At 38.1% G+C, this 26,054-nt stretch overlaps 1 protein-coding gene and 1 non-coding gene across 2 annotated transcripts in view; one reads left to right on the forward strand and one right to left on the reverse strand.

Annotated features, from left to right (window-relative positions):
- The first annotated feature begins 3,181 nt into the window (after window positions 1-3,181).
- DENND4C (DENN domain containing 4C) overlaps window positions 3,182-26,054 on the forward strand; it is an 86,654-nt gene continuing 63,781 nt past the window's right edge. The window contains 9 exon segments of the mRNA XM_049769399.1: window positions 3,182-3,499; window positions 12,996-13,248; window positions 14,815-14,830; window positions 14,833-14,886; window positions 16,577-16,743; window positions 20,260-20,498; window positions 22,729-22,795; window positions 24,906-24,964; window positions 25,691-25,835. Coding sequence (XP_049625356.1) covers window positions 3,195-3,499; window positions 12,996-13,248; window positions 14,815-14,830; window positions 14,833-14,886; window positions 16,577-16,743; window positions 20,260-20,498; window positions 22,729-22,795; window positions 24,906-24,964; window positions 25,691-25,835 — 1,305 coding nt within the window. The 5' untranslated portion in view covers window positions 3,182-3,194.
- On the reverse strand, window positions 9,891-10,081 carry LOC126033709 (U2 spliceosomal RNA). Its single transcript, XR_007504489.1, has one exon. It is a non-coding gene; the product is annotated as a U2 spliceosomal RNA (small nuclear RNA).

Consider the following 26,054-nt stretch of genomic DNA (forward strand, 5'->3'; position numbering starts at 1 on the left):
TTACAGTAGCTTGAATGGACTGTGATACTATCTACAAATGCTTAAGATGATATTGGTAATCTGAATAGTTCTACATAGTTCTACATGTTTGTCTTTAAAAATCTACCTGTTAGGGTTAGGGAGATGGCACAGGGCACAGTTCCAGTTTTTAATCCCAGTTGGCAATATATGCCCTCCAAGATATTGCCAGTTATAGCCATGAATACACTGCTGAATGTAGCTCTGTCAGCACCTTGAGGGCTGAGAGTTATCACATTCTTGGACCATTGAACCATTAGATGAATAAAGTGAGGAGTGGTCTCTGTGTTCATCTCCTGAGCACTGCTTGGGACATCCTGCACCTTCCCCAAAATAATAATCCCTTCCCTATCAGATAGAGTGCTAGGCCCAGTGAATTACATTGTCTATTTCAGGACATAATACCATTTCAGGAAATAATACCAATTACTAATGTGCAGGAAATTGAAAAGAAAATTCTTTCCCATTTCTATTTGTGAGTCTAATATTGATGGCTAAATTAGATAAAAGACATCATGAGAAAACTATTAAAATATCCCTCATTTGGGGCCGGAGTGATAGCGCACTTGTAGGGCGTTTGCCTTGCATGTGGCTGACCCAGGGCGGACCTGGGTTCGATCCCTGGCATCCCATATGGTTCCACAAGCCAGGAGCGATTTCTGAGCGGATAGCCAGGAGTAATCCTGAGTGTCACTGGTATGCGCCCCCCCCCCAAAAAAAAGTAAAAAACAAAACAAAACAAAAAAAAAAAACCCTTATGTTTTTTATGTTATGTTGAATTTAAAACAATTTTAGGAAGTAGAATTCAAAGATGAATAAAATCAAGTTATGTGTCTTTCCAAACACTTAGGTGTATATGGGTATGTGTATTATCTTGAGTGTAGTAATGGTTTTACACACACACACACACACACACACACACACACACACACACACACACACACACACACACACACACACTTTAAAACTAACCAAATAGTAAGCTTTAAATGTGTGCATTTTATTGTATGTGAATTATACATTAATAAAGTTGTTTTTAAAAAGCATTTAAAATCTAGGCAGGAGTGTGGGTGGTGGTGGCATATGTGAGACCCTCAATTTGCTCTTTGGCACTGCAAAACAAAACAAACCATAAAATTCATGATAATATTTAAACACCAGAAGTTTAATTTAATTTAATTTTATTGAATTTAAAAATACGGTAAGTCTTGGAGCTGGAGAGGTAGCTCCACTGGCTGAGTCAAGCTTTTACATGCAGGAATACTGATATCTGCCACATTCCTTTAAGCACACTGGAAACAACCCCTGAGCATAGAACCAGGAGTAGCCCTTGAGTACTTCTGCTTGTGATGCTCCTACCCACCTACATAAAAGATAATAGGAGTCTTGACTCAAGTTCATATTCTCTGTGTTTCTGAATTTTGTTTTTTGTTTGTTATTGGGTCACACCCGGCAGCACTCAGGGGTCACTCGTGGCTCCACACTCAAAAATCGCTCCTGGCAGGCTCAGGGGACCATATGGGATGCCGGGATTTGAACCACCGACCTTCTGCAAGCAAGGCAAAATGCCTTACGTCCATGCTGTTTCTACGGCCCAATATTCTCTGTGTTTCTATCAGCACCTAAGACTTTTTTTTTCTATTTCTCTCTCTCTGTCTCTCTCTGTCTCTGTCTCTCTCTGTCTCTGTCTCTCTCTGTCTCTCTCTCTCTGTCTCTCGTTTTTGAGTGCAGTGCTCAGGGGCTACTCCTGGCTCTACGCTCAGAAATCGCCCCTGGCAGGCTCAGGGGACCATATGGGATGCCGGGAGCCGGGATTTGAACCACAGTCCTGCATGCAAGGCAATGCCTTACCACTGTGCTATCTCTCCAGCCCCTCTTTTTTCTTTTTTTATCAGCACCTAAGACTCTTAATGAGTATTTGATGTAACTTTTCTTTGTTTATAGTGTTTAATGTTTCATCTGGCATTCATATAATGAAATATTTAATGACTCCTCAATTTATATAATTTACTAAAATTTTATCCTTTTTGTTTTGGGGCTAAACTGAGTGATACTCAGGGTTTTTCCGGCTTTGCACTCAGGACTCACTCCTGGTGGTGCCAGGGGACCATATGGGATACCAGGGGTCAAACGCTAGTCGGATATATGCAACACCAGCTCCTTCTGCACTATATCTTGACCCCTAAAATTTCTTAAGAAATGGACTGCTTGGGGCCAGAGAGAGATAGCACAGTGGTAGGGCATTTGCCTTGCATGTAACCAATTTGGGAGAGACCCAGTTTGATTCCTGGCATCCCATATGGTCCCCCGAGCCTCCCAGGAGTGATTTCTGAGTGCAGAGCCAGGAGTAACCCCAGAGCACCGCTGATGTGGCCCAAATAATCAATCAATCAAGAAATTAAGTTAAGATGTGGACTTCTAACTGCATTGTTAAGAGACTGATTTAGCTATATTGCTGTTTCCTCTATCTGTTTATTTACTTATCTTATGGTACTAGGTATTGAACTCAGGGTCTGTGAGCCACGTGTACAACTGTGGAGCCACATCCCTTGCCCTCCTTTGTTCTTTTGCATAAGGATCTGACTAATTCATGGAACACTCAATAGTTGAAGTATGAAACTTTGTTCTAGGAATTCTGTAACTTACAGAATAATTTTTTAAAGTGGTTTTAATTATTGTTCACTAAGTACATTTTGCTGAAAGGGAAGCACCAAACCCTGTCTCTGTCAGTTTGATTATCCTTGACAGTGTTAGACACACAAATGGATCTTATTCATTTTAGAAGTGGTACTATAAACTTGTACTTTGTGGGGTGGGGGCTTGTGGGAAGTTGGGTTATTATACCTAGTGGTGCCTGATCAGGGATTGCTCCTGGCTCTGCACAGGAGGTTCATATGTGGTTCTGGACAGTGAATTTTGGGGGTCAGCTGCATGCATGGCAAGCACCTTACCTCTGTACTTTCTGGGATTCCAACTTATACTTTTTAAGAGGCAAATAGACAAGATGATAACAAGGCAGGATTCTTCCACAGAATGACAATTTGATTAATCCACTAAGAATTATGTTAGTTGGACAGTGCTAACCAGGTATATTTCAATGCTACTAAATCAGGAAAAATTGATGTCTTAACTTAATTGATGTCTTTTCCTCCCTTTTAGGAACTACCGTAGCAGCCATGATAGAAGACAAAGGGCCAAGAGTGACCGACTACTTTGTTGTGGCAGGTCTTACTGATACATCTACTCCTTTGGATCAAGAAATAAATCGTTTAGATACTAAGTCAACTGGACCGAAAGCTCCAATTACAGATATTGCAGTTATTATCAAATCAGCTGGGGAAACAGTCCCTGAAGGTTATACCTGTGTTGAAGCCACTCCGTCAGCTCTCCAAGCAAACTTGAACTATGGAAGTTTGAAAAGCCCAGAACTTTTCCTCTGTTACAAAAGAGGGAGAGATAAACCACCACTTATTGATATTGGGTAATGTGATTTATTTTCTTTTGCTGTACTAATGAGAAAAATTAAGTTGTAGAGGAATAGAAAATGGAAATCTTTGGCAGGTCTTGTTTGTTTATTGTGGGGCCACATGTGGTGATACTCGGGTTACTCCTCCCTTGCACTCAGGAATTACTCCTGATAAACCCAAGGCAAGTGCCCTACCTGTCGCATTATTACTCTGGCCTGTAAATCAAATCCTTGGTAGTTATACCTGTTGCTTCAGGTTGTATTGCATATGTTTGTTTACCCTTACTAAATTCTCTGCATTGTACTTGAATCATTAGGTTTTTATCTTCAAAAGAATATTGACCCTAGAGTTTGAGGAAAAACCCTTCTATAAAACCAGCTTTGTAAAGGTTTTTCTGGGTCTCATTCTCAAACTTGGAGATTGTACCTCACCTCAACTTGAGATTTTATCTCCTCCAGAGAAATCCATGCTTTTTCTTTTTTTCTTTTCTTTTTTTTTTTTTTTTTTTTTTTTTTGGTTTTTGGGCCACACCCGGCATTGCTCAGGGGTTACTCCTGGCTGTTTGCTCAGAAATAGCTCCTGGCAGGCTTGGGGGACCATATGGGACACCGGGATTCGAACCAAGCACCTTTGGTCCTGGATCGGCTGCTTGCAAGGCAAACGCCGCTGTGCTATCTCTCCGGGCCCCATGCTTTTTCTTAAATATATCTCATCCCCACTTTTTCCCATGACATTTCTCTAAAGAAATTTAAAAAAAAAATTCAAACTAGTTTAATACACTAAAAAAAGAAACCACCCCTCCAATCCCCAAAAGAATATTGAAATGAAAGCATTAGTGTTTGTTTTTTTTTTTTTTTATAGCTGGTGATGGGATGTTTGTTGGGCCACACCTGGCTGTGCTTAGGGATTTAGGGATTGCTTCTGCTTCTCATGGTGCTCAGATGATCATATTTAGTGCCAGGAATAATATTGGGCAGTTGTGTTCGAGACCGTATCCTCTGAATACTCTCCTGTGTTAACATTTTATCTTATAAATAAAATGTTTATTTGTTCTAAAAGCTTTCTTGGGGATATTTGGGGATTTAAAAAGATAAATATATAGCAGTATACAACCTATAAGTAAAAATAGTTTCCTTCCTTCCTTTTGTCTTACTGCTCTGAATAGCCAATGTGAAAACAGAAAGACATCCTTGTCTCATTCCTGTTCTTAGGTGGAAAGCTTTCAGTCTTTCACCATGTATATATTTTAGTTGATGTTTTTTTTCTTAGTGTAATTTTTCACACTAAGGAAGTATGAAATTCTTTCCCATACAACCTACTTTTAGGATACTTTTGTTTGTTCGTTTGTTTTTGGGAGGGGATCACACCTGGCAGCACTCAGGGGTTACTCTTTGCTCTGCCCTCAGAAATTGCTCCTGGCAGGCTCCGAGAGACCAGATGGAATGCTGGGAATCAAACCTTGGTTCGTCCTGGGTGGGCCACATACAAGGCAAATTCCCTACTGCTGTGCTATTTGTCTGGCCCCCTTTTAGGAACACATTAAAATTATTTTTATTATTTATTTATTTTTGGTTTTTCGGGCCACACCCATTTGATGCTCAGGGGTTACTCCTGGCTAAGCGCTCAGAAATTGCCCCTAGCTTGGGGGGACCATATGGGACGTCGGGGGATCGAACCGCGGTCCTTCCTTGGCTAGCAGACAAGGAAGGCAGACACCTTACCTCTAGCGCCACCTCACTGGCCCCCATTAAAATTATTTTTAAACTTTGATTCAGTAGTATTTACCGCATTTACAGTACTGATATTTTTTTTGTATACATCATCCCAACAGTATATGCATTGCCAAAGAACCCGCTACCCTACACCAGTATTCCAATATTCCCATACGCACTATATACCCTTGTAAGCTTAGTTCTATGGACAAAATCTTTGTTCTAATAACTTTGACAATTTGTTTTTCCTTTACTATGTTTCTTTGTTATGCCACCTATGGGAGAGATTTTTAAATAATTGTGGATATGATGACATGTATAACACATATAGATGAATAGAACTAAATTGAAATTCCACAAGTTGTAAATCAATGATAAGTTGAGAAAGTAATTTAAAAATTAACATTTTGAGGGCCGGAGAGATAGCTTGGAAGTAAGGCATTTGCCTTTCATGCAGAAGGTCATCGGTTCGAATCCCAGCGTCCCATATGGTCCCCCGTGCCTGCCAGGAGCCATTTCTGAGCATGGAGCCAGGAGTAACCCCTGAGCACTGCCAGGTGTGACCCCCCCCAAAAAAATTGACATTTTGAGGGGCCAGAGAGATAGCATGGAGGTAAGGTGTTTGCCTTGCATGCAGAAGGTCGGTGGTTCGAATCCCGGCATCCCAAAAACCAAAAAAATACGTTTTTTGAATAATTCTGAGCTATACATTGTAACATTTTTGTAAAATAGGTAAGTTCTACAAGTGTAAAATTTAGTAAGATGATGTTAAGGATAAAATTTTATTTGATAGATCTGTTGGTCAATTTTATGTGTTTTCCTTTGTAAGTTCCTTTTTTTTTTTTTAATTTTGCAGCTTTCTATATTCTGTCTTTGGATTTTGTTATTTTCAGTACAATGTGTCTTGGAGTTTTTCTACTTTAGTCTGTTTTCTCTGAAACCTTTTGGGCTGGCTTGGATCTGAGTGTCTATATTCTTCCACTTTTGCCTTCATGTTCTTCAGGGTTCACGATGTTGGTCTTATTAATGCTTTTGAATTCTATGATAATTCTGACTATTAACAAGTAGAAACTTAGTATATGGACAATTCAGTTATACTTCCTGTTGTCAGTTTTAAGTTGTTTGCCTTTTTTACATTTGTATTATATGTATATAATTTTTCTTTTAACCCATAAAATCCTAAAATCTAATCTCTCAAAAATACGTATTTACGTTTGTCTTAAGATTTTTCTTATTTTTTTATTTTTAATTTTTTTTTGGGGGGGCACACCTGGCCGCGCTCGGGTTACTCCTGGCTTCACACTCAGAAATTGCTCCTGGCAGGCTCTGGGGACCATATGGGATGCCGGGATTCGAACCGATGACCTTCTGCATGAAAGGCAAACAAACGCCTTACCTCCATGCTATTTCTCCGGCCCCTTGTCTTAAGTTTTTTATTACTCTTAGCTATTTTTTATTTCCCTTTCCCTATGTCAGTAATGAATGTAGTTTTTCAGTCAGTCTTCAAGAAATAGCACATAAACTCTTAACTTTAATTTGTTGTTTTTAAGATCATGTAATTTAAAAGAGGACATAACTGTAATCTTTCTCCCCACGGTCTCTTTACTTAAGCCTGTTATGCTCCTGACTTTCAAGGGTGGGAAATAAAATTCTTACCAGGTCTTTGCCTTAACTCTTATTATTTCTGTCATGAATATGAGATTTTTTTTTTTTTTTTTTTTTTTTTTGGTCAGATACTTGATTTGTGTGCCAGTGTTCTGGTTTAAGTGTTTGAGGTTCCTCGGGTTACAAATTTCCTTCGTGACTTATTTTTTCTTTTAAATTTTTTGCCCCTCTTTTTAAATTAAAGCACTGTGATTTACAAAATTAGAATTTTTTTTTTTTTTTGACAGTACTATATTCCAGCACCAATCCATCACTAGTATCTTTTTGTTTTGGGGCCACACCTGCCAGCACTCATGAGTTTCTGCACTCAACGTTCCTGGCAAGCTCTCAGACCATATAGGATGCCAGGGATTGAAGTCAGGTTTGTCTAGGGTTGTTTGCATGCAAGGCAAATGCTCTACCACTGTGCTATCCCTCTGGCCCTACCACCAGTGTCTTTTTCCCTCCATCAGGTTTCCTATATTTTTTCTCACCCACCCCCCTTATCTCCAGCCGGTCATATGGACAGGCATATTTTTAAGTTTGGTTGTTGAAGTTTGCATCTCTTTTTTTTTTTTTTTTTTGGTTTTTGGGCCATATCCGGCGGTGCTCAGGGGTTACTCCTGGTTGTCTGCTCAGAAATAGCTCCTGGCAGGCACGGGGGACCATATGGGACACTGGGATTCAAACCAACCACCTTAGGTCCTGGATCGGCTGCTTGCAAGGCAAACACCGCTGTGCTATCTCTCCGGGCCCGAAGTTTGCATCTCTTTATTTCTTCCAGTGCTGTTGACTCTGTGGCTTCCCTATTTAGCTATACCTTTCCTTCACACTAGCAATGTGCTTGTTTCTCCTTGATCCCTGTTCCTTATTGCTTCCCATGTATCTCATCCCCCTTGACTTCTTTCCTTTTCTGTCCTCCTCTTCGTAAGGGCCAGGGGTGATCTAGGCAACCCCCTCTTAAACATTGCATTTTGATTGTGGTGCAGTCAAACAAGAGCCAGTTCACTGTCCTTCAAACCATTGGAGGGCCAGACTATAATTTAAAAAAAGACTGTAGTTTGAAGACCTGCCTGAGACTGACAGGAGGAATTGAGAGACAGAGAGATGGAAAGGAGTTGGAGAGTGTGGCACACTTTCCACACTTGCGCACTGTGGATCAGGAATGAGTCAGCTACTGAGCAGGACAGGCACTGGCAGCAAAAACATCCGCTGGTTGAAAAAAATATCCTTGGCAGGCTGCATGTGGCCCACAGGTTGTAGTTTGAGGACCCCTACTCTTGATTATGCATCTAGGAGTAGAATTTTACACCTGGGGCTACATAGAATCTCTTTTAACCTTTTGAAGAAGTATCTGTCTTAGAAAGAAAAATTATTGAGAGTCCACAGATAATTATAGCAGAATTTGATTTCTCAGCATTTCATATCCATCCTAAGCACTGCCAGGAGTGATCCCTTAGTGCAGAGCTAGGAGTAATCCCTGAGCATCACCACGTGTGACCCATAAAACCAATAAACAAAGAAACAAAAATAAAACAAAAAATAATTTTCTTCTGGGGGTTAAGATGCTGCATCCAGCCAACATAGGTTTAAATTCCTAATGCCCTGAGCACTTCCAGGGTGTTTACTCCTGAGCACAAAGCCAGCAATAATCCTTGAGCAGTACGTGTTTATTGCCCAATAGCCCCTTTAAAAATATTATTTTGGGGTCAGAGTGATAATACAGCAGGAAAGATGAAGCTGACCCAGGTTTGATCTCTAGCATCCTGTATGGTCCCCTGAGCATAGAGCTAGGCGTAAGTCCTGAGTACTGCTGGATATGCCCTTAGCTCCCCTTCTCCCAATCGATTTCTCCTAGAAATGTATAAGAATTCCAGTTTCTCTATATTCTTACTAGCACTTGTTACTTTATTTTTTTTTTTTAATAAGCCACAGAGGTATCTTATTATGTTTTTGTTTGTTTGTTTTGGGCCACACCTGATGATGCTCAGGGGTTACTCTTGGCTATGCGTCCAGAAATTGACCCTGGCTTTGGGCCACCTATGGGACACTGGTCCATCCTAGGCCAGCTGCATGCAAGGCAAACGCCCCTACCTCTGTGCTGTCGATCAGGCCCCGCATTATGTTCATGATTGTGTGTGTGTGTGTGCGTGCGTGCGTGTGTGCGTGCGTGTGTGTGTGTGTGTGTGTGTGTGTGTGTGTGTGTGTGTGTGTGATGTTTGGGCCACACCTCCAGTGCTTAGAAATTATTCTGGCTTTATTCTTAGAAGTTACTTTTGGAGGTGCTAAGGGGACTATATTGTATGTCAGGGATCAAACCCACTGACTGTGTGCAAGACAAGAGCCCTTTCTCTGTATGATGTCTATGAAAGCCCCCCCCACTTCTAAAACATTTTTTTATTGATCATTGTGATTACAAGTCTGTCATAGTTGTATTTCAGGCATATATTAACAGTGAATTAGGACCATTCCCACCACTATTAATGACTTCCAATTGCATCCCATACCTCTGCCCTTATCCCCTTGGTCTACCAGTGTAACAGGTCCCTTTTTTTTGTCTGTTTTTTGTTTGCCTTTGTTTTTTGTGTCACACCCAGTAGTATTTAGGGGTTACTCCTGGCTCTGTGCTCAGAAATCACTCCTGGCAGGGTTGGGGTACCATATGGGATGCTGGGGATCGAACCCAGGCCTGTTCCGGGTCGGCCTCATGCAAGGCAAACACCCTACGTTATGCTATCACTCTGGCCCCAACAAGTCCATTTTGTGTTTAGCTTGATACAGTTTGGGTCTTTTGATTCTGTTGTTGTTGACTTCGGCTTGGGTATTTAGTTCTAACCTTTTTTTTTCAATGTACCTGAGACCAGTCCCCTACCAGTCCACATGTTGCCAGGTGTGGTCCAAAACAAAACAAAACAAAACAAAAAGAATGACTTATTTTATAGAATATACTATTAGTGAGGCTAGTACAGAGAATTCCCACATCCTTGACATTATCTTTTGTGGTATTGTTACAATACCTGGGCCTCATTCACTATTTTTTTTTTTCGTGTGTGTGTGCATCGTTCCTGGAGGTACTGCAATACCAGGTCGATGCATGGACTAGACGGAGCAAGCTCCTATTCCAGTTCCTAGTGCCAAAAATCCATTTAATATATTGTCGTCGGATAGAAGATGTATCAGATATTAAACTGATAAGAACAGATACTACACTTGATCTTAGCCAAAAGGCCGAGAAGCGATCCCATTCACTTTTTTTTTTTTCCTTTTTTCAATTTGTAGAAAGAAATATGAGGTAAAACAAAGTTATTCTTGTCCCAAAGGTCTATGAAAAACATGGGAGCCCCTATCTAGAAGATAAAATTAAAAAAAAAAAAGTGTGTGTGTGTTTGTGGCAGGTTTTTTTGTTTGTTTGTTTACATAGGTGCAGCAAATGCTGGGGAAATGGCCTAAAAAAACAGGGCTTCTTTATTTATGAAGCATACTGTCATAAGACCTACTATAGACCCTGGGCATGCTAATTGTCCAACCACAAGGTCTTGAATTTCCTTTTTTGAACAAACAGATTTGAGGTTCTCACTCACTGGTGCTCAAAGGCTGCACCTGGTAGTGCTTTGGGTTACCGTGTGGTGCCCAGGATTGAACCTGGGCTGTTTAAATGCAAAGCCTGTAGTTTTCCAGATTGTTGAACTTTTACTCTGGCTCCTCATTATTATTTTCATTTGCAGTTCTCTAATGTTGGTATGTTGAATATGTGCCTTTAGGTTCATATATTTTTTTGGACAGATTTTCTTTTTGTTCCTCTTTTTTTTGGTGGGGGGAGGGGTACACTTGATAGCTGATAGTAGTTAGATGCTTTCTTGGCTCAGTGCTTGGTGATCATTCCCCATAGTGATCAGGGGATCATATAGTGCTGAAGTTTGAACTCAGACCAGCATTCTATAGCAAGGCCTTTAACAAATACCTGTTTTCTAAAAATAAGTTTATTTAAGAATGACTTATTTTGGGCCCGAGTGATAGCATATCAGTATTTCTTTCTTGCTGCCGACCCAGCACGGACCTGGGCTCAATCCCTAGCATCCCATATGGTCCCCCGAGCCTACCAGGAGCGATTTCTGAGTGCAGAACCAATAGTAACCCCTACCAGTCCACATGTTGCCAGGTGTGGTCCAAAAACAAAACAAAACAAAACAAAAAGAATGACTTATTTTATAGAATATACTATTAGTGAGGCTAGTACAGAGAATTCTCACATCCTTGACATTATCTTTTGTGGTATTGTTAAAAAAATTTTGATTTTTATCTTAGTCTTATTTTCTTACCCATTTTGATCTCATCTTAAGACATTCATTTTTCCCAGATCTCAAAGATTTCCTTCCTTCCTTCCTTCCTTCCTTCCTTCCTTCCTTCCTTCCTTCCTTCCTTCCTTCCTTCCTTCCTTCCTTCCTTCCTTCCTTCCTTCCTTCCTTCCTTCCTTCCTTCCTTCCTTCCTTCCTTCCTTCCTTTTTCCCTCCCTCCCTACCTCCTTCCCTCCCTCCCTCCCTCCCTCCCCCTCCCTCCCTCCCTCCCTCTGTCCCTCCCTTTCTTGCTCCCTCTCCCCCCTCCCTCCCTCCCCTTTTTCTTTCCTCTTTTCATTTATTTGATTCATTTTGTGTGTGTTTGTGTGTGTGTAGTTTAAAGGAGTCTAATTTTATTCTGCATTTATGTATTTTGTTTCTCAGCACCTTTATAGAAAGACTGTATTCTTTCCCATTGACTTGTCATGCATGCTTGTGGAAATCAGTTGATTGTGAATGTGAGGCTTTAATACTAGTCTCTCCATTCCACTCCACTAGTTTGCATGTTTATCTTTCTATCAGTGTCACACTATTGGGCACTGTATTTCTAGTGAGGGAGGATGGTCCTTCAGCTTTCTTTTTATAGGTTACTTTGTGTTTAATGAGGTCCTTTATGAACTTTAGGATCTGATCGTTATCAGTTAAAAAACAAAAATAAAATTTAAGATTTAAGTAGGAATTGCATTGATTATGGAGGAGTGTAGCATAGTGGGAGAGGTAGAGCACTTACTTGACTTGCACATGAGGCTCTTAATCTTCGGCATTGAGATAAAGGAGGATGGTGACTATGAGATTGAATCTGTAGATATCTGTCTGTAAATATTGATATTTGCCAATATTATGTATTCTTATGTACAACACACATATATACAACATATATAATATATCTTTTGTTTTTGTTTTTGTTTTTTTGTTTTTGGATCACACCTGGCTGCGCTAAGGGCTTACTCCTGGCTCTAGGCTCAGAAATGGCTCCTGGCAAGCTCAGGGGACCAGATGGGATGCTGGGATTCAAACCACCATCCTTCTGCATGCAAGGCAAACACCTTACCTCCATGCTATCATTCTATCACTCCGGCCTCTATAATATATCTTTTTATTACCAGTAGCTTGTCTCTAATTTCCTGAAACAATTTCAAAAATTATTTTCAGGGAATTAAAATTTATATTTTTAATTAATATCAAACATGAATACTTAATAAAGCTAGAAATTGACATGTTTTTATTGTTGCTTCTTTTTCAAATCTGTTTTTTATAAACAATTGAAAAATGAAAGTGATCCTGTTTTGTTTTGGGGTCATACCTGTCAGTGCTCAGGGCTAATCTGGCAGACTTGGGGTGCCAATGCTTGGATCCAGGTCGGTCATGTACAAGACAATTACTTTACCTCCCAAACTATCTCTCTGGTCTCATCTTTTTTCCTAAAAATTTTAGCCATGCTGTTGAAAAATTGTAGCTAAGAGATTTTTAATTCTCAAAATAATTATAATGCTTTGTAATTAGGAGTTAGAAAATAGTAGGAAGACCAAAATATGTTTTTCATTAAGCATTAACCTGAAATGCTTTTATTTATTTATTTATTTAATTGGTTTTTGGTTCACAACCAGTGACGGTCAGGGGTTACTCCTGGCTATGCGCTCAGAAATTGCTCCTGGCTAGGGGGACCATATGGGACGTCTGGGATCGAACCAGGTTTGTCCTGGATTGGCTGCTTGTAAGGCAAACACCCTACTGCTGTGCTATCACTTTGGCCCCTATCTATCTACTTAAATATTTTATTTTTCCCATATTTATGTATTTGTCGTCTTCTTTTCATACAGAGTTTTATATGAAGGGAAAGAAAGGCTTATTTCAGGATGTGAAGTGATCCAAGCGACACCCTACGGTCGCTGTGCCAATGTCAACAATAGTTCAACCAGTTCACAAAGAATCTTCATCACTTATAGAAGGGCTTCACCAGTTCGACCCCAGAATTCCTTGGCTGTGACTGATATCTGTGTTATTGTAACAAGTAAAGGAGAAACCCCTCCTCATACTTTCTGCAAAGTTGACAAAAACTTAAACTGTGGAATGGTAAGATAAAGTTGTTGAATTTTCAAAGTTTCAGATGAAAACCAAAGGGGATAATAATAATTCTGTTAATTATTGTGCATGTAGTGTATTCACAATTTATTTTTTTTACTATTTTTGTTTTTATTACCTTAGATCTGATTTTTTTTTTGGCCGGGCCAGCGGGCCCAGAGGTGGGGGCAAAGGGTTAGGAGAGGTGGTGGTACGTGAGGTCAGATCTGATTTTTATGATTTATATTCATAGTAATTTAAAATATCTTATAATCTGGTGATTTTGGATAATTTCTCTTGGAAAGCTGATAGTTAAAAGCTACCTTTAAAATTTTTTGGGGGGTGGCCACACCTGTCAGCACTCAAGGGTTACTCCTGGCTCTGTACTCAGAAATCGCTCCTGGCAGGCTCAGGGAACCATATGGGATGCTGGGATCAATCTCAGGTCAGTCCTGGGTCCATCCTGGCTTGGTCCTGGGCAGTCACATGTAAGGCAAATGCCCTCCATTGTGTTATCGCTCTAGCCCCCAAAACTTTCCTTTTCGAAGGATGGGGTGTACTTGTTAATATCGCATAGGATACATGAATATACCAGTTTTATTAGCTTTTTTATTTTAATAGTATTTTTAAGGATAGCTAAAACAATTGTAGGTATAAGTTCTTATATTTGTTCAAAATTTTAATAGTTTTGCATATTTTTAAAAAGTGTTCTAATGAAAGGTGAACATATATATATGATTTATAATTTTGTGACTGAATTTTATTAGGTCAAATTCATTTTGAAAAGTATCTTGAGATTAGCAAATTAATGTTAGCTTTAATGTGTAGATGACTGCTATCTTCCTATTTTTTAAATGTTTGTTTGTTTGTTTATTTTGGGGAGGTTGGGCCACACCCAGCGGTGCTGCTCAGGGTACTCCTGGTTTTGTGCTCAGAAATCTTTCCTGGCAGGCTCAAGGGACCATGTGGGAGCTGGGAATCAAACCCGAGTTCCTCCTACTGCTGTGCTATCATTTCGGCCCCACCCTGGCTTTTTTGTTTGTTTGTTTGTTTGTTTTCTGGCCACATGCCATGACACTCAGAGGTTACTCCTGGCTAGGTGCTCAGAAATTGCTCCTGGCTTGGGGACCGTATGGGGTACCGGGGGGATCGAACTGCAGTTCGTCCTATGCTAGTGCGCACAAGGCAGCGCCTTATGGCCCTGCGCCACCTTTTTTAAAGAAAGATTTGCCTCTGTAGGTGAGAAAGAACTTTATAGCAACACAGTGATCCAGTTTCCCCTAATTTTGCTTCTTGTGTACACTCCACTTTTTTCTGTGTTTCAAATAGAGGCAATCTTTGGGTGATTATAGAATTATAAACTTTCTGAAATCAGTTAACTTTTTTGTTAGTATTTTTTACACCTATTTTTGTGTGTGATGCTATAACTGTTTTACTATTTTTTGATACAGTGTAGAGTCTATTAGATTAACATGTTTTAAATAAATTCCTTTGAATAAATAAGAATTTTTAGAAAACATTCTGTGAAATGAAATGTTTTGTTACTTTTTCCCCCTAAACCTAATTTGTGTTTTACAGTGGGGTTCCAGTGTGTTCTGTGTTATAAGAAGTCTGTGCCTGCTTCTAATGCATTAGCGTATAAAGCTGGTAAGTTAAAAAAACTTACTTCCTTTAGTTAGCTGTACTGGTTTTCACTAACCTTTGGTTAGAAAGAGACTAGTATATATTTTCTTACTCTTTGAGATTGAAACTATTCATAAATGGAATTACCTATAACTTTAGCCTGTAAAGATATGTTTTAGAAGTTTATGTTTATCATAAACTACCAGATGATAACTATTACCCAAGACACAAGAATTGTTAATTATGTTTTTCATCTCAAGCAAAAAATATATAGAATACACATTCAAGTTTTTTAGTGCCACACTAATAGATTTAACAATTCAGTGGAAACTGTTTACTCTCTGACCCTTTTATATTTTGGCAATTACAAAGGTGTCAAACTGCATCTTTACTTCTTATATTTCCTTCTCTTATCTCTGTGTGTCTGATTTGAAACCACATGTTACCTTGCCATAAAGGTGGACTTGCTTCCTTTCTTCCTTGTTGCAAAGAATCAGCTATATGGAGGAGGAGGGCCTGAGAAACTTTTCTGCATTGAAGTGTTTGAGAAATCTATCGCCACATTCTTACTGCACAAATAAAGTGTCAAGGGCTGTAAAGATTTAAGTGTGACCTCTTCATCCCACTGGTTTGGTGGGGTAAAAACTGAAAATACAGTATGCTCCAGTTTATAAATTGAAGAAATACTGGAATATGTTGTAAAAAGAAGCACTGTCATTTTTTGATAATGCAAATTTTTTGGAGTGAAGGTTTATTTTAACTCAGGGATTATTAGGCAAATTCATATATAAAAATTCTTATTCTTCATAAAGATTATTCACAGTAGTGAGTCAAATCATTTGCTATAAAGTAAAGGGTAATCACTAAAAATAATTTAAGATGTGATTTTGTTTATATTCCTGTATACAATACTAATATTGTAATGGTTGTATTATATTGATTTTATAATTTTAGTGGGTAGAAAGTTCTTTACAATTTGGAAACAAGCTTTCCCCAAAGTATACAGGTAATTGTTATGAGATACATTTTCTCCTACAATACAAAATTTCAGAGATTAGATTTGCACTCAAAATTCTGATTTGTTCTTCAAATACTTAATGTAGAAGTGTGTATTGCATATTTAGAGCTAACAAGAGGCTAATGAATTGCTGCCATTTTGCTACTTTAAATCTTGATTGGGGCTTAGTTATGCTTCTTGAGTGCCCCGCTGGCTTGCCTTCTTGGTCTCTGATAGTCATGAGGCTTCTGCTTTGTTTATTTTTTCATGCTGCGATGCCTTTTACACCGCTTCTCTCTCAAGATGAGTTTAGGGGTTGTGACAGTTTCTACTTCCTTGACATTATTTTAGAATGTTTATCTTTTGCCTGAATTCTTTTTTTACTGAGGACTAAATGAAAAGACTGGTAAATATTTGTGTGTTTATTTGCATTCTCTGGAAGGTTGGTAGTGTGTAGATGATGATACATTAAAATTGCTGATCCTGTAAGAGTTTTATTTTGTGTATTTAATATATTTTAATGTTATTGAATTTTAAGTCTTTTGAGTAAAAAGTTAGAAGGCTAGTTTTAGTTTCGAATACAACAGGGAAAAAAAATTAACTTTTTAGCTTTACATGCAAGTAGTTCCATGAATTTACTCTCAGAATGTTCTGTATCACATGTAGCTTACGAAAGTATAAATAAAAGATTCATTCTTGTTTCCTTTCTCCAAAAGGTTTAAATTTTCAGATATCCAGAAGATGACTACGAATCATTTCCACTTTCAGAATCTGTACCCCTGTTCTGCCTTCCTATGGGAGCTACTATTGAATGTTGGGATCCTCAAACCAAATACCCACTTCCAGTTTTTTCAACTTTTGTCCTGACAGGTTCTTCAGCCGAAAAGGTATATTTTACATCATATAATAAATCTATTGCTTATGTGTTTATCTCATAAAATAATTACTGTGTTAGGAATTATTTTGATGATATGATTATGTAAACACAATGAAATATGTAAGTTAAGGTTGTGGTAAATATGCTACCAATATAAAAATTAATATTTCAATATACTGATACCTTTGGAACTTCTGCAGAAGCCCCCCCCCCAAAAAAAAAAAAAAGGAAAAAGAAAAGAAAAAAAAAGTATTCTGAAAAGATAATTCAAAATCTCATACCTCAAGATGGATTATAGTAAAAGTTGTAAGGCATAGATATCATTGGAAGGCTTATCAAAACTACTAGATAGGTATGAATTTGGAGTTATGTGCATGAGGAACCATTATTAACAGTATTATAAACCTTAGAATTTCAGTCAGATTTTATTGTAACGAGGAGCTGGAGTAGTAGTACAGTGTTAGGGCATTTGTCTTGTATGCAGCTGATTCAGGACGGACCCGGGTTCGATCTAAAGTATCCTATTTGGTCCCCCTAGCCAGGAGTGATTTCTGAGTGCAGTCAGGAGTAACCCCTGAGCGCCACCAGGTGTGGCCCAAAAACCAAAAACCAAAAAATACCCTAACTATTTTAACAGGGTCAGAGTGATAGTGATAGCATTTTTCTTGAATGCGGTTGACCTGGGTTTGATTCCTGGCATCCCGTATGGGGAGCGGTTTCTGAGGGCAGAGCCATTAGTAACTCTTGAGTGCCGCCAGATGTGGCCCCCAAACCAAAAAAATAAAAACACCCAAGAAATCACCCCAAAACCAAAAACACAATTATTTTAAGAAAGAACTGAACTAGATTAGACATAAGTACTATGAACATATAATTTAAATGCTTTAAGTAATACAGGGTTTTAAGACATTAACAGGAGAATATCTTTTTTTTTTTTTTTTTTGTGGTTTTTGGGTCACACCCGGCAGTGCTCAGGGGTTACTCCTGGCTCCATGCTCAGAAATTGCTCCTGGCAGGCACAGGGGACCATATGGGATGCTGGGATTCGAACTGATGACCTCTTGCATGAAAGGCAAACGCTTTACCTCCATGCTATCTCTCCAGCCCCGCAGGAGAATATCTTAAAAACCTAGTTAATGAGAAAAGAACCAAGTTATCTAGAAATAATTAAGGGTTTGTGGAGAGGTAAGCAGGTAGGGTTGCCTTCATGCAATAGCTTGGATTCAATCCCTGGCAACTTCATATGGTACCTGAGCTCCACCGAGTGATTCCTGAATGCAAAGCAGAAGTAAGCCCTGAACATGTACCAAATGTGGCCCCTCAAATAAACTAAAAATAAGTGAAAGAAAAAAAAAATGATTACAAAGGTTCTTAAGTTAAAAATTCAGCAAATGGTTTAAGTAGCATGAAAGATGAATTAATAAAAGGGAAAATAGATTACTTTAAATATGTCAGAAATATTTGGGGCCAGAGAGATAGCACAGTGATAGGCTGTTTGCCTTGCATGTGGCTGACCCAGGATGGACTTAGATTTGATTCCCAGCATTCCATATGGTCCCTCGAACCTGCCAGGAATGATTTCTGAGCCCAGAGCCAGGAGTAACCCCTGAGCGCTGCTGAGTGTGGCCCCAAAAAATAAAAACAAAAAAAGGGTCAGAAAATTGCAGGACAAAAGAAGTTTACAAATGTAGAAGACAGAATTGGAAGTATATTAGACAGTGAATTTGGGAGGAGAGGTGAGAAAAGGGAGGGGCACACTTTTAAAAGCTGATGGTTGGTTCAGAATTTTCCAGGATTTATAAGAAATTGAATCCTGGGCCTGGATAGATAGCACAGCGGTGTTTGCCTTGCAAGCAGCCGATCCAGGACCAGGTGGTTGGTTCGAATCCCGGTGTCCCATATGGTCCCCCATGCCTGCCAGGAGCTATTTCTGAGCAGACAGCTATGAGTAACCCCTGAGCATCACCGGATGTGGCCCAAAAACCAAAAAAAAAAAAAAAAAAAAAAAAAAAAAGAAATTGAATCCTTAGATTAAATATATATTGGGGCCGGAAAGATAGCATGGAGGTAAAGCGTTTGCCTTTCATGCAGAAGGACGGTGGTTGGAATCTCGGCATCCCATATGGTCCCCCGAGCCTGCCAGGAGCCATTTCTGAGCATATCGCCAGGAGGAACCCCTGAGCGCTGCCAGGTGTGACCCAAAAAAACAAAAAACAAAAATGTAAAAATATACTTAAGACTTTTGAGATAGAGTTACTGCCTTATATGCAGCCAGCCAGGGTTCATAACCTGGTACCAGAAAGTCTCCTGAGCACAGCACTGAGCCAAGAGTTGTTCCCTGAGCACAACCTAGTGTAGCTCCTATCTGCTCTAATACTAGAAAAAAGAATACTTTGAACCTAAAGATATGGTTCCTAGGCTTTATATTTAGGACTGCAGGATTTATCCTTGGCATTGCATATTCCCCTGAAACTGTTGTCCTCCAAAGAAAATTGTTAATATTTACTGAAAGAATATTTCATAACTAGATAGCATACACCTTAACTCTTTAGCATACTAATCATTGTTGTCTGTTCTGTGTATTCTCTATTGAAAGCATAAATTGACATTAAGATTGACAAACACATAATAGTTACTCAGATTTACTTTAACCATAAGGAACATTAAATCTGGAGCTAGAGTGATGTATAGTGGGTAGGGCCTTGCATTTGGCCAACCTGAATTCCATCTTCATCATCCAATATGGTCCCCTGAACCCTACCAGGAGTAATTTCTGAGTGTTGCCAGGTGTAGCTCAAAAAACATAACAAAAAGAAACACCATACCCTTATTAATATTTGTGCTATATTGCTTGTTAAATCTTTTCCATTGTTTTGAAATAATTATTTCAATAAAATCAAGGAATATGATATTGATCAATAAATAATTATAGAGCTATCTACATATAGGCTAGTTATAAGGTTTATAAAAGTTTTACTATGCATATCCAGAACTTTTTCACACCCTAAATAGAAGCTTCACCTACCCAAAGTTCCTGGTAACTTCATTCTATTAACTGTTTCTTTGAGAAATATTTGCTTTTTTATAGGTGGGTCACATAATCATTTGTGTCTTGTTTATTTAACTTAGCCTAGTGTTTTTAAATTTTATCTTTGTTGCAGTATTTATCAGAGTTTATTTTTAAGGATGAATAACATTGTAAATTACATGTGTATAATACATTTGGATTTTGTACTCATCTGTTGATGGATATTTGAATTTTTTCCACCTTTTGTGTATTGCCAGTGCTATAAGTATCTGAGTTCTGATTTTGGGGTAGGTAGCTAGGAATAAAATGTATAAATTATATGGTAGATATTTTTTTTAAGTTGTAGAGAAATTGTCCAACTGTTTCCATACCAGCTGTACCATTTTATCATTTAGTCGTCGAAGTACTCTGACAGATATTTCTGGATAGACTTAAAGGAAAAAGAGTAATTAATCTCTCAATAAAATTCAAATCTATAACAATATTTTTATTATGTAGGTATATGGAGCTGCCATCCAGTTTTATGAACCCTACTCTCGGGAATTTCTAACAGAGAAACAGCTTATGCAACTGGGTCTATTGACACCTGTGGAGAGAAAAGTGGTTTCCAAATCTATCAATTCAAACAAATGCATTTGTTTACTCTCACACTGGCCTTTTTTTGACGCTTTTAGAAAATTTCTCATGTTTATCTACAAGCTTTCTGTCTCTGGACCACATCCTCTTCCTATTGAAAAGTATGTATAATGGTTTAGAAAGCTGATAGAATAATGGGATATAGTAGGTATATTTAATTGTATATTGCAACTTTTTAAAATTGATCAACATTCTGTGGTTTACAGTCTTGTTAATGATGGTTTCTCAAGCACATGATTCCAACACCACATCCATCACTAGTGTGTTAATTTAAATATAAAGTATAGAGTTCATGTGTTGGGTGAGGCCTCCCTTGTCACGGCCCCTCTAGCACCTTTAGCAGCCAATCTGGTCAAGAAGGGTAACAGTGGAGAAATAATTCACAAGCAGTCAGTTCTTTATTGGAGTCAGCTCGCTTTATTCTATGGCTTTTTTTTCTGCCATGAGTCCTTCTGCTATCTGCTTTCTTTGCCAAGCAGCTTCTTTTGCTGCTGCTCCTCCAAGTGTCTTTCACTCTCATCCCCTCCTCCCTCTAAGCCAGCACCTTTTATTCTTTATTCAAAATAGCCCGCCCATCCTAGGTATGGGCAGGTCTGCCCATCCAGGTGGGATTAACATCTCAAGAGGAAGCTTAGTTAAGGTCCTTGGGGAAAGGGATACATTACATAGTGTACACATCTTTCTCCTCCATGAACCCTAGCAACCCTCCATTTTAACTTTTCCCTTAAGTCCCACATAGAGAGATCATTCTGTATTTCTCCTTTTTCTTTTGACTTCACTCAGTATGTATCCAAACATTTTAATAGTACAGTTGAAAGCAAGGGGGAAATCACAGTAACTTTTTCTCCCCTGGCTCCTCCTTTAATCACAGTGAATTTTAAATTAAGGAGTAGAAATAATGATGGCCAAAAAGCAATAATTTTGAGAATTCAGCTGTAGAAGGGTCTCCTCATATACATTATATTTCTCCCACTTTTAATTCTGTATTAACCTAGAGAAAAATAGCTGTTAGTACTCATGCATACTTTAGCTATACAAATGGTTTTTTCATATTCTAACTATAGAACTTATTTAAAATTGATGTGGATGAAAGTCAGTGAATAAGTTAATTTATATTAAAAGTGCTGAGAGGATTTGTTGACAAATCCAGTTTCCCTCTGGATTTGTAGTCTTGTCATGGAAATCATTTGTAAGCAAGAAAAAAATATATGTAAAGTCACTTTTTTAATAATGAAGCTCATCTTTTCTGACAAATAGTGGCTTGCTGGCTTTATTTTATTATAGTGAATGTTTGTATTCTCTGCTAACCAAGAGCTGTTAGGAGGTTTGTGAAAAATTTATGTAGAATATGTAAATTTAATTGTTCTCTTAAAATTTTACCAGTAAAAATAATAACAGTGAAACATACTATTTTAATGGATAAAGTGTCAGTAGTTATCTGTTGGTATTTGATTAATGTATTAAAATACATGGAATACATTAAAATCTGTTGGTATTAAAGTAGTACTGTTTAAAGATTGACTTCAAAAGCAGTACTACTATGGTTAAGGATGTGGCTCAATGGTAGAGTACTTTCCTTATGAGACTCTGGATTTGATCCTTCACACCCACTTCCTTTCAATAAAAAGAGTACTGTGAGAACTACTAGCTCTGTGGTAGAAGACATGCTTAACAAGATTTGATTCCCAGTACCTCCGTAGTCTTGACTTTTTTATTCACTTGGAATGCTCATCTAATAAATGGTTCATGGTCTCTTTTTAAATTTTAGCTGCCAGTTAAATTTTCTTTATGTAAAATTTAATGTTCATGATAAATTAGCAACTTTTCAAAAAATTAATGTTCAGTATGTCATTGATATTTTTTCATGTAATATTTTGTATGTTAGTGACTCCTAAGAACTTAAAATTTTAGAGAATTTTATTTATGGGGAGAAGTAGGGTAGTTTCCCCCAGGTTATAAAAGAGCCATATTAATGATTAATATCAAGTACATAATTAGGATTAAATTCTACATCAGTAATTCATTGTATAGCAGTTGTTTCTTATTTGGTATTTGTAACTGCTACAATACTTATTTTAGTGACAATGGGCTACATTAATTATAATTATTGTAATTATAATTGTAATTAAAAAGTTTAGTAGGATAAGTACACTTATACTGTTTACTTAGCATAAGTTATAGATAACTTATAGTTAGATCTGGAATGGCATATGTAATGATATGTAATGGTATAATGATATCTAATCTTAATTTTATATATAATTAAGATTTGATATGCTTTGTGAAATATTTTATAAAAGTAATTGTAATCTTTATTTCAATTTTTTCTAGGCATATTTCATATTTTATGCAAAATATCCCCTTTCCTTCACCACAAAGACCAAGAATCCTTGTACAGGTATCCAAAAAAAAGTATATTTGAGGGGATCACTGCATATTCTTATTCAGGTCATTTGTGGATTTTATTGCTCTTTATTTGAGTTGGAGCAATATGCAGTCAGAAAGCTCTTGAGTTTCCTTTATTATTTCAATATCAACATTTTTTTCTTTTAGTTGGCTTATTAAAATTAAAAAAATTGGTCATTTAGAGTTGTAATAATTATAATCTTGGATTCATGCTTAGTCATCATTAGACCATACATAGATTTGTTTTTTCTTTTTTTTCTTTGGTTTTTGGGCCATACCCAGTGACACTCAGGGGTTACTCATGGCTATGCTCTCAGAAATCGTTCCTGGCAGGCACGGATGCCAGGGGATTGAACTCAGGTCTGTCCTGGGTCAGCCACGTGCAAGGCAAAAGCCCTACCATTATGCCATCACTCCGGGCCCCATAGATAGAATTAATGTAACTGATTTTATTTTTAATTAATTAATTTATTGACTTTTTGGGGCCATACCAGTGATGCTTAGGGGATACTTCTGGCTCTGTGTTCAGAAATTGTTCCTGGCAAGCTCGGGGACCAAATGGGATGCCAGGAATTGAACTGGGTTTGTCCTGGGTCGGCCACATGCAAGACAAAGGCCCTACTGCTGTGCCTTATCTCTGGCCCTTGCAACTAATTTTAATAAGGTAAAGCCCGAAATTAAATTATTGATATGGTTTTGATGTCAAAGCAAGTAATGACTATTAAGAAGGGAATCAGCTATGATTGGCAATGGAACTTTTTTTTTGGGGGGGGAGGGGGGTTTCTTCAAATAATTTATGTTAAAGGATCAGTTTCTTTCTTTTTTTTTTTTGGTTTTTGGTTTTTGGGTCACACCTGGCAGCTCTCAGGGGCTACTCCTGGCTTTACGCTCAGAAACTCCTGGCAGGCTCTGGGGGCCATATGTGATGCCGGGATTTGAACCACCGTACCTCCATGCTATCTCTCCGGCCCTGAGGATTAGTTTCTTTTTATTTTTAGTTAGTGGCATACCTGTATTGTGTATACATTTTAATATATACAATGCCTTGTAAAATCAATAGACAAAACACAAAACATTGATAGCTTGTCCAAAGACATGAATCCATTGATTATGTGAAAATAGTATCAAATATAAGTCCTAAATGCAATTTATATACTTTCATTCTAAGCTGTTAATAGTGTATGAATTGTCCCTTTGAATATGTAAGCAGTTTAATTTTTTTCTAAGATTATATTTGATATGACAGTATTAGATCAAATAATGTTAATATTGAGTATACATCAGTTAAACATATTAAGCAGCTGCTATGTACTTAATGATGTATTATTTGAGATTTTTGAAAGGTGATTCCATCATATATAAGTATCAATTCTAAATAACTACCATAAATTATAGTTCAATTGAGTTAACCATCACATTGAAAAGGGAATAATGAGGGCTGGATCGATAAACTTTATGCAGAAGGCCTGGGTTGACTTTCTGGCACTACTTGGTCTTCTGTACAGCTCCAGGAATAATCTCTTGAGCATCAATGGACCTCATGGACACCATTTGGTAGTCCTTCCTGATACCCCCTCAGAACAGGGACCTGAGCATAAGTAGTGTCTGAGCACCCATGGACCTCCTGGGCACCATTTGGGAGTCCTTCCTGATCCCCTTCAGAACAAGGACCTGAGCATAAGGTTCAGTGCTAAAGCAAACATGAGACCTGGTGTTGTCAAAGAAACAAAAGAATATAATAGGGGCCGGAGAGATAGCACAGCGGCGTTTGCCTTGCAAGCAGCCGCCGATCCAGCACCAAAGGTGGTTGGTTCGAATCCCAGTGTCCCATATGGTCCCCTGTGCCTGCCAGGAGCTATTTCTGAGCAGACAGCCAGGAGTAACCCCTGAGCACCGCTGGGTGTGACCCAAAAACTAAAAAAACAAAAACAAAGACAAAAAACAAAAAAGAGAATATAATAGCTTTGAATAAATATAATCATTTATTTATCTTTCCAAAATAACACCTGTCCGCAACTTAAACTATTTGCATTTTTGATAACTTTTGATCTGTATATTTAGGTTTCAAAATTGACTTGATTAATCAATTTCTTTTTTTAAAGCTGTCAGTCCATGATGCCTTGATATTATCACAACCAGTTTCTACACCTTTACCACTAAGGTAACTAATGGTATCTAAAATGATATTTTTATATACTTGGCACAGATGCTTAAAGTCATTAAAAGGGCTTGGTTTAAAATTTTAAGCTTTAATCTTATAAACTAGATAGCCTTAATTTTAACTTTGATAACTGGGAAACTGATGGAGCCATTTTAAAAATGGAACACCTTGGGGCTGGGAGTTGGATCAGAGAGCTCTGGAGTGCATGCTTTGAATCAGGAGCCCAAAAATTGATCCTCCATACTACATGGCACACTAGTTCTGCTACCTAAACACCATTGGATGTGACCCAATACAAAGCACAAAAAGGGAAGCATCTTAAAAACAAAGCATTTTAGGGGCCGGGCGGTGGCGCTAGAGGTAAGGTGCCTGCCTTGCCTGCGCTAGCCTTGGATGGACCGCGGTTCGATCCCCCGGTGTCCCATATGGTCCCCCAAGCCAGGAGCCACTTCTGAGCGCATAGCCAGGAGTAACCCCTGAGCGTCACCGGGTGTGGCCCAAAAACAAAACAAAAAAAAAAAAAAGCATTTTAAATTGAAGAATAAGTTTGAATTGCTCCTATTCCATTAGAGTAGCTAGTTTTCACTAATACTGACAGTTTGAAATCAACATTAGTCTCAATGTATTAAGATGTAGGAAATAAACAAATTAAAATCTTCATATTTTTGCTATTTTAGATCATAATCATCTCTTGATTATTCATAATTATGTCTTTTTTTCCTCTAGTGGAGCCAACTTTAGCACTTTGTTAATGAATTTGGGCCCTGAGAATTGTGCAACACTGCTGCTCTTCGTTTTACTTGAGAGTAAAATTCTGTTGCATTCTCTGAGGCCAGCAGTGTTGACTGGAGTCGCTGAAGCTGTTGTAGCTGTAAGTATAGAATTTTCCTTTAGTACTGAACACTGAGACTCTTTTAACTCTAAGGGGAAATATTTTTTAATCGAAGCAGCTTTGAAATTGCCAGTAAAAATGGCATCACTATAATGGGTGGCAAGTGGAAATAGTACTTATAAAGAAAGAATAGTGATTTCGATGGGAAGTTTGAATTTTTCATAATTTATCAGAAGATCTACATGACTACATCAAAGT

Source organism: Suncus etruscus, chromosome 1 (assembly GCF_024139225.1).
Source record: "Suncus etruscus isolate mSunEtr1 chromosome 1, mSunEtr1.pri.cur, whole genome shotgun sequence".
Taxonomy (NCBI): domain Eukaryota; kingdom Metazoa; phylum Chordata; class Mammalia; order Eulipotyphla; family Soricidae; genus Suncus; species Suncus etruscus.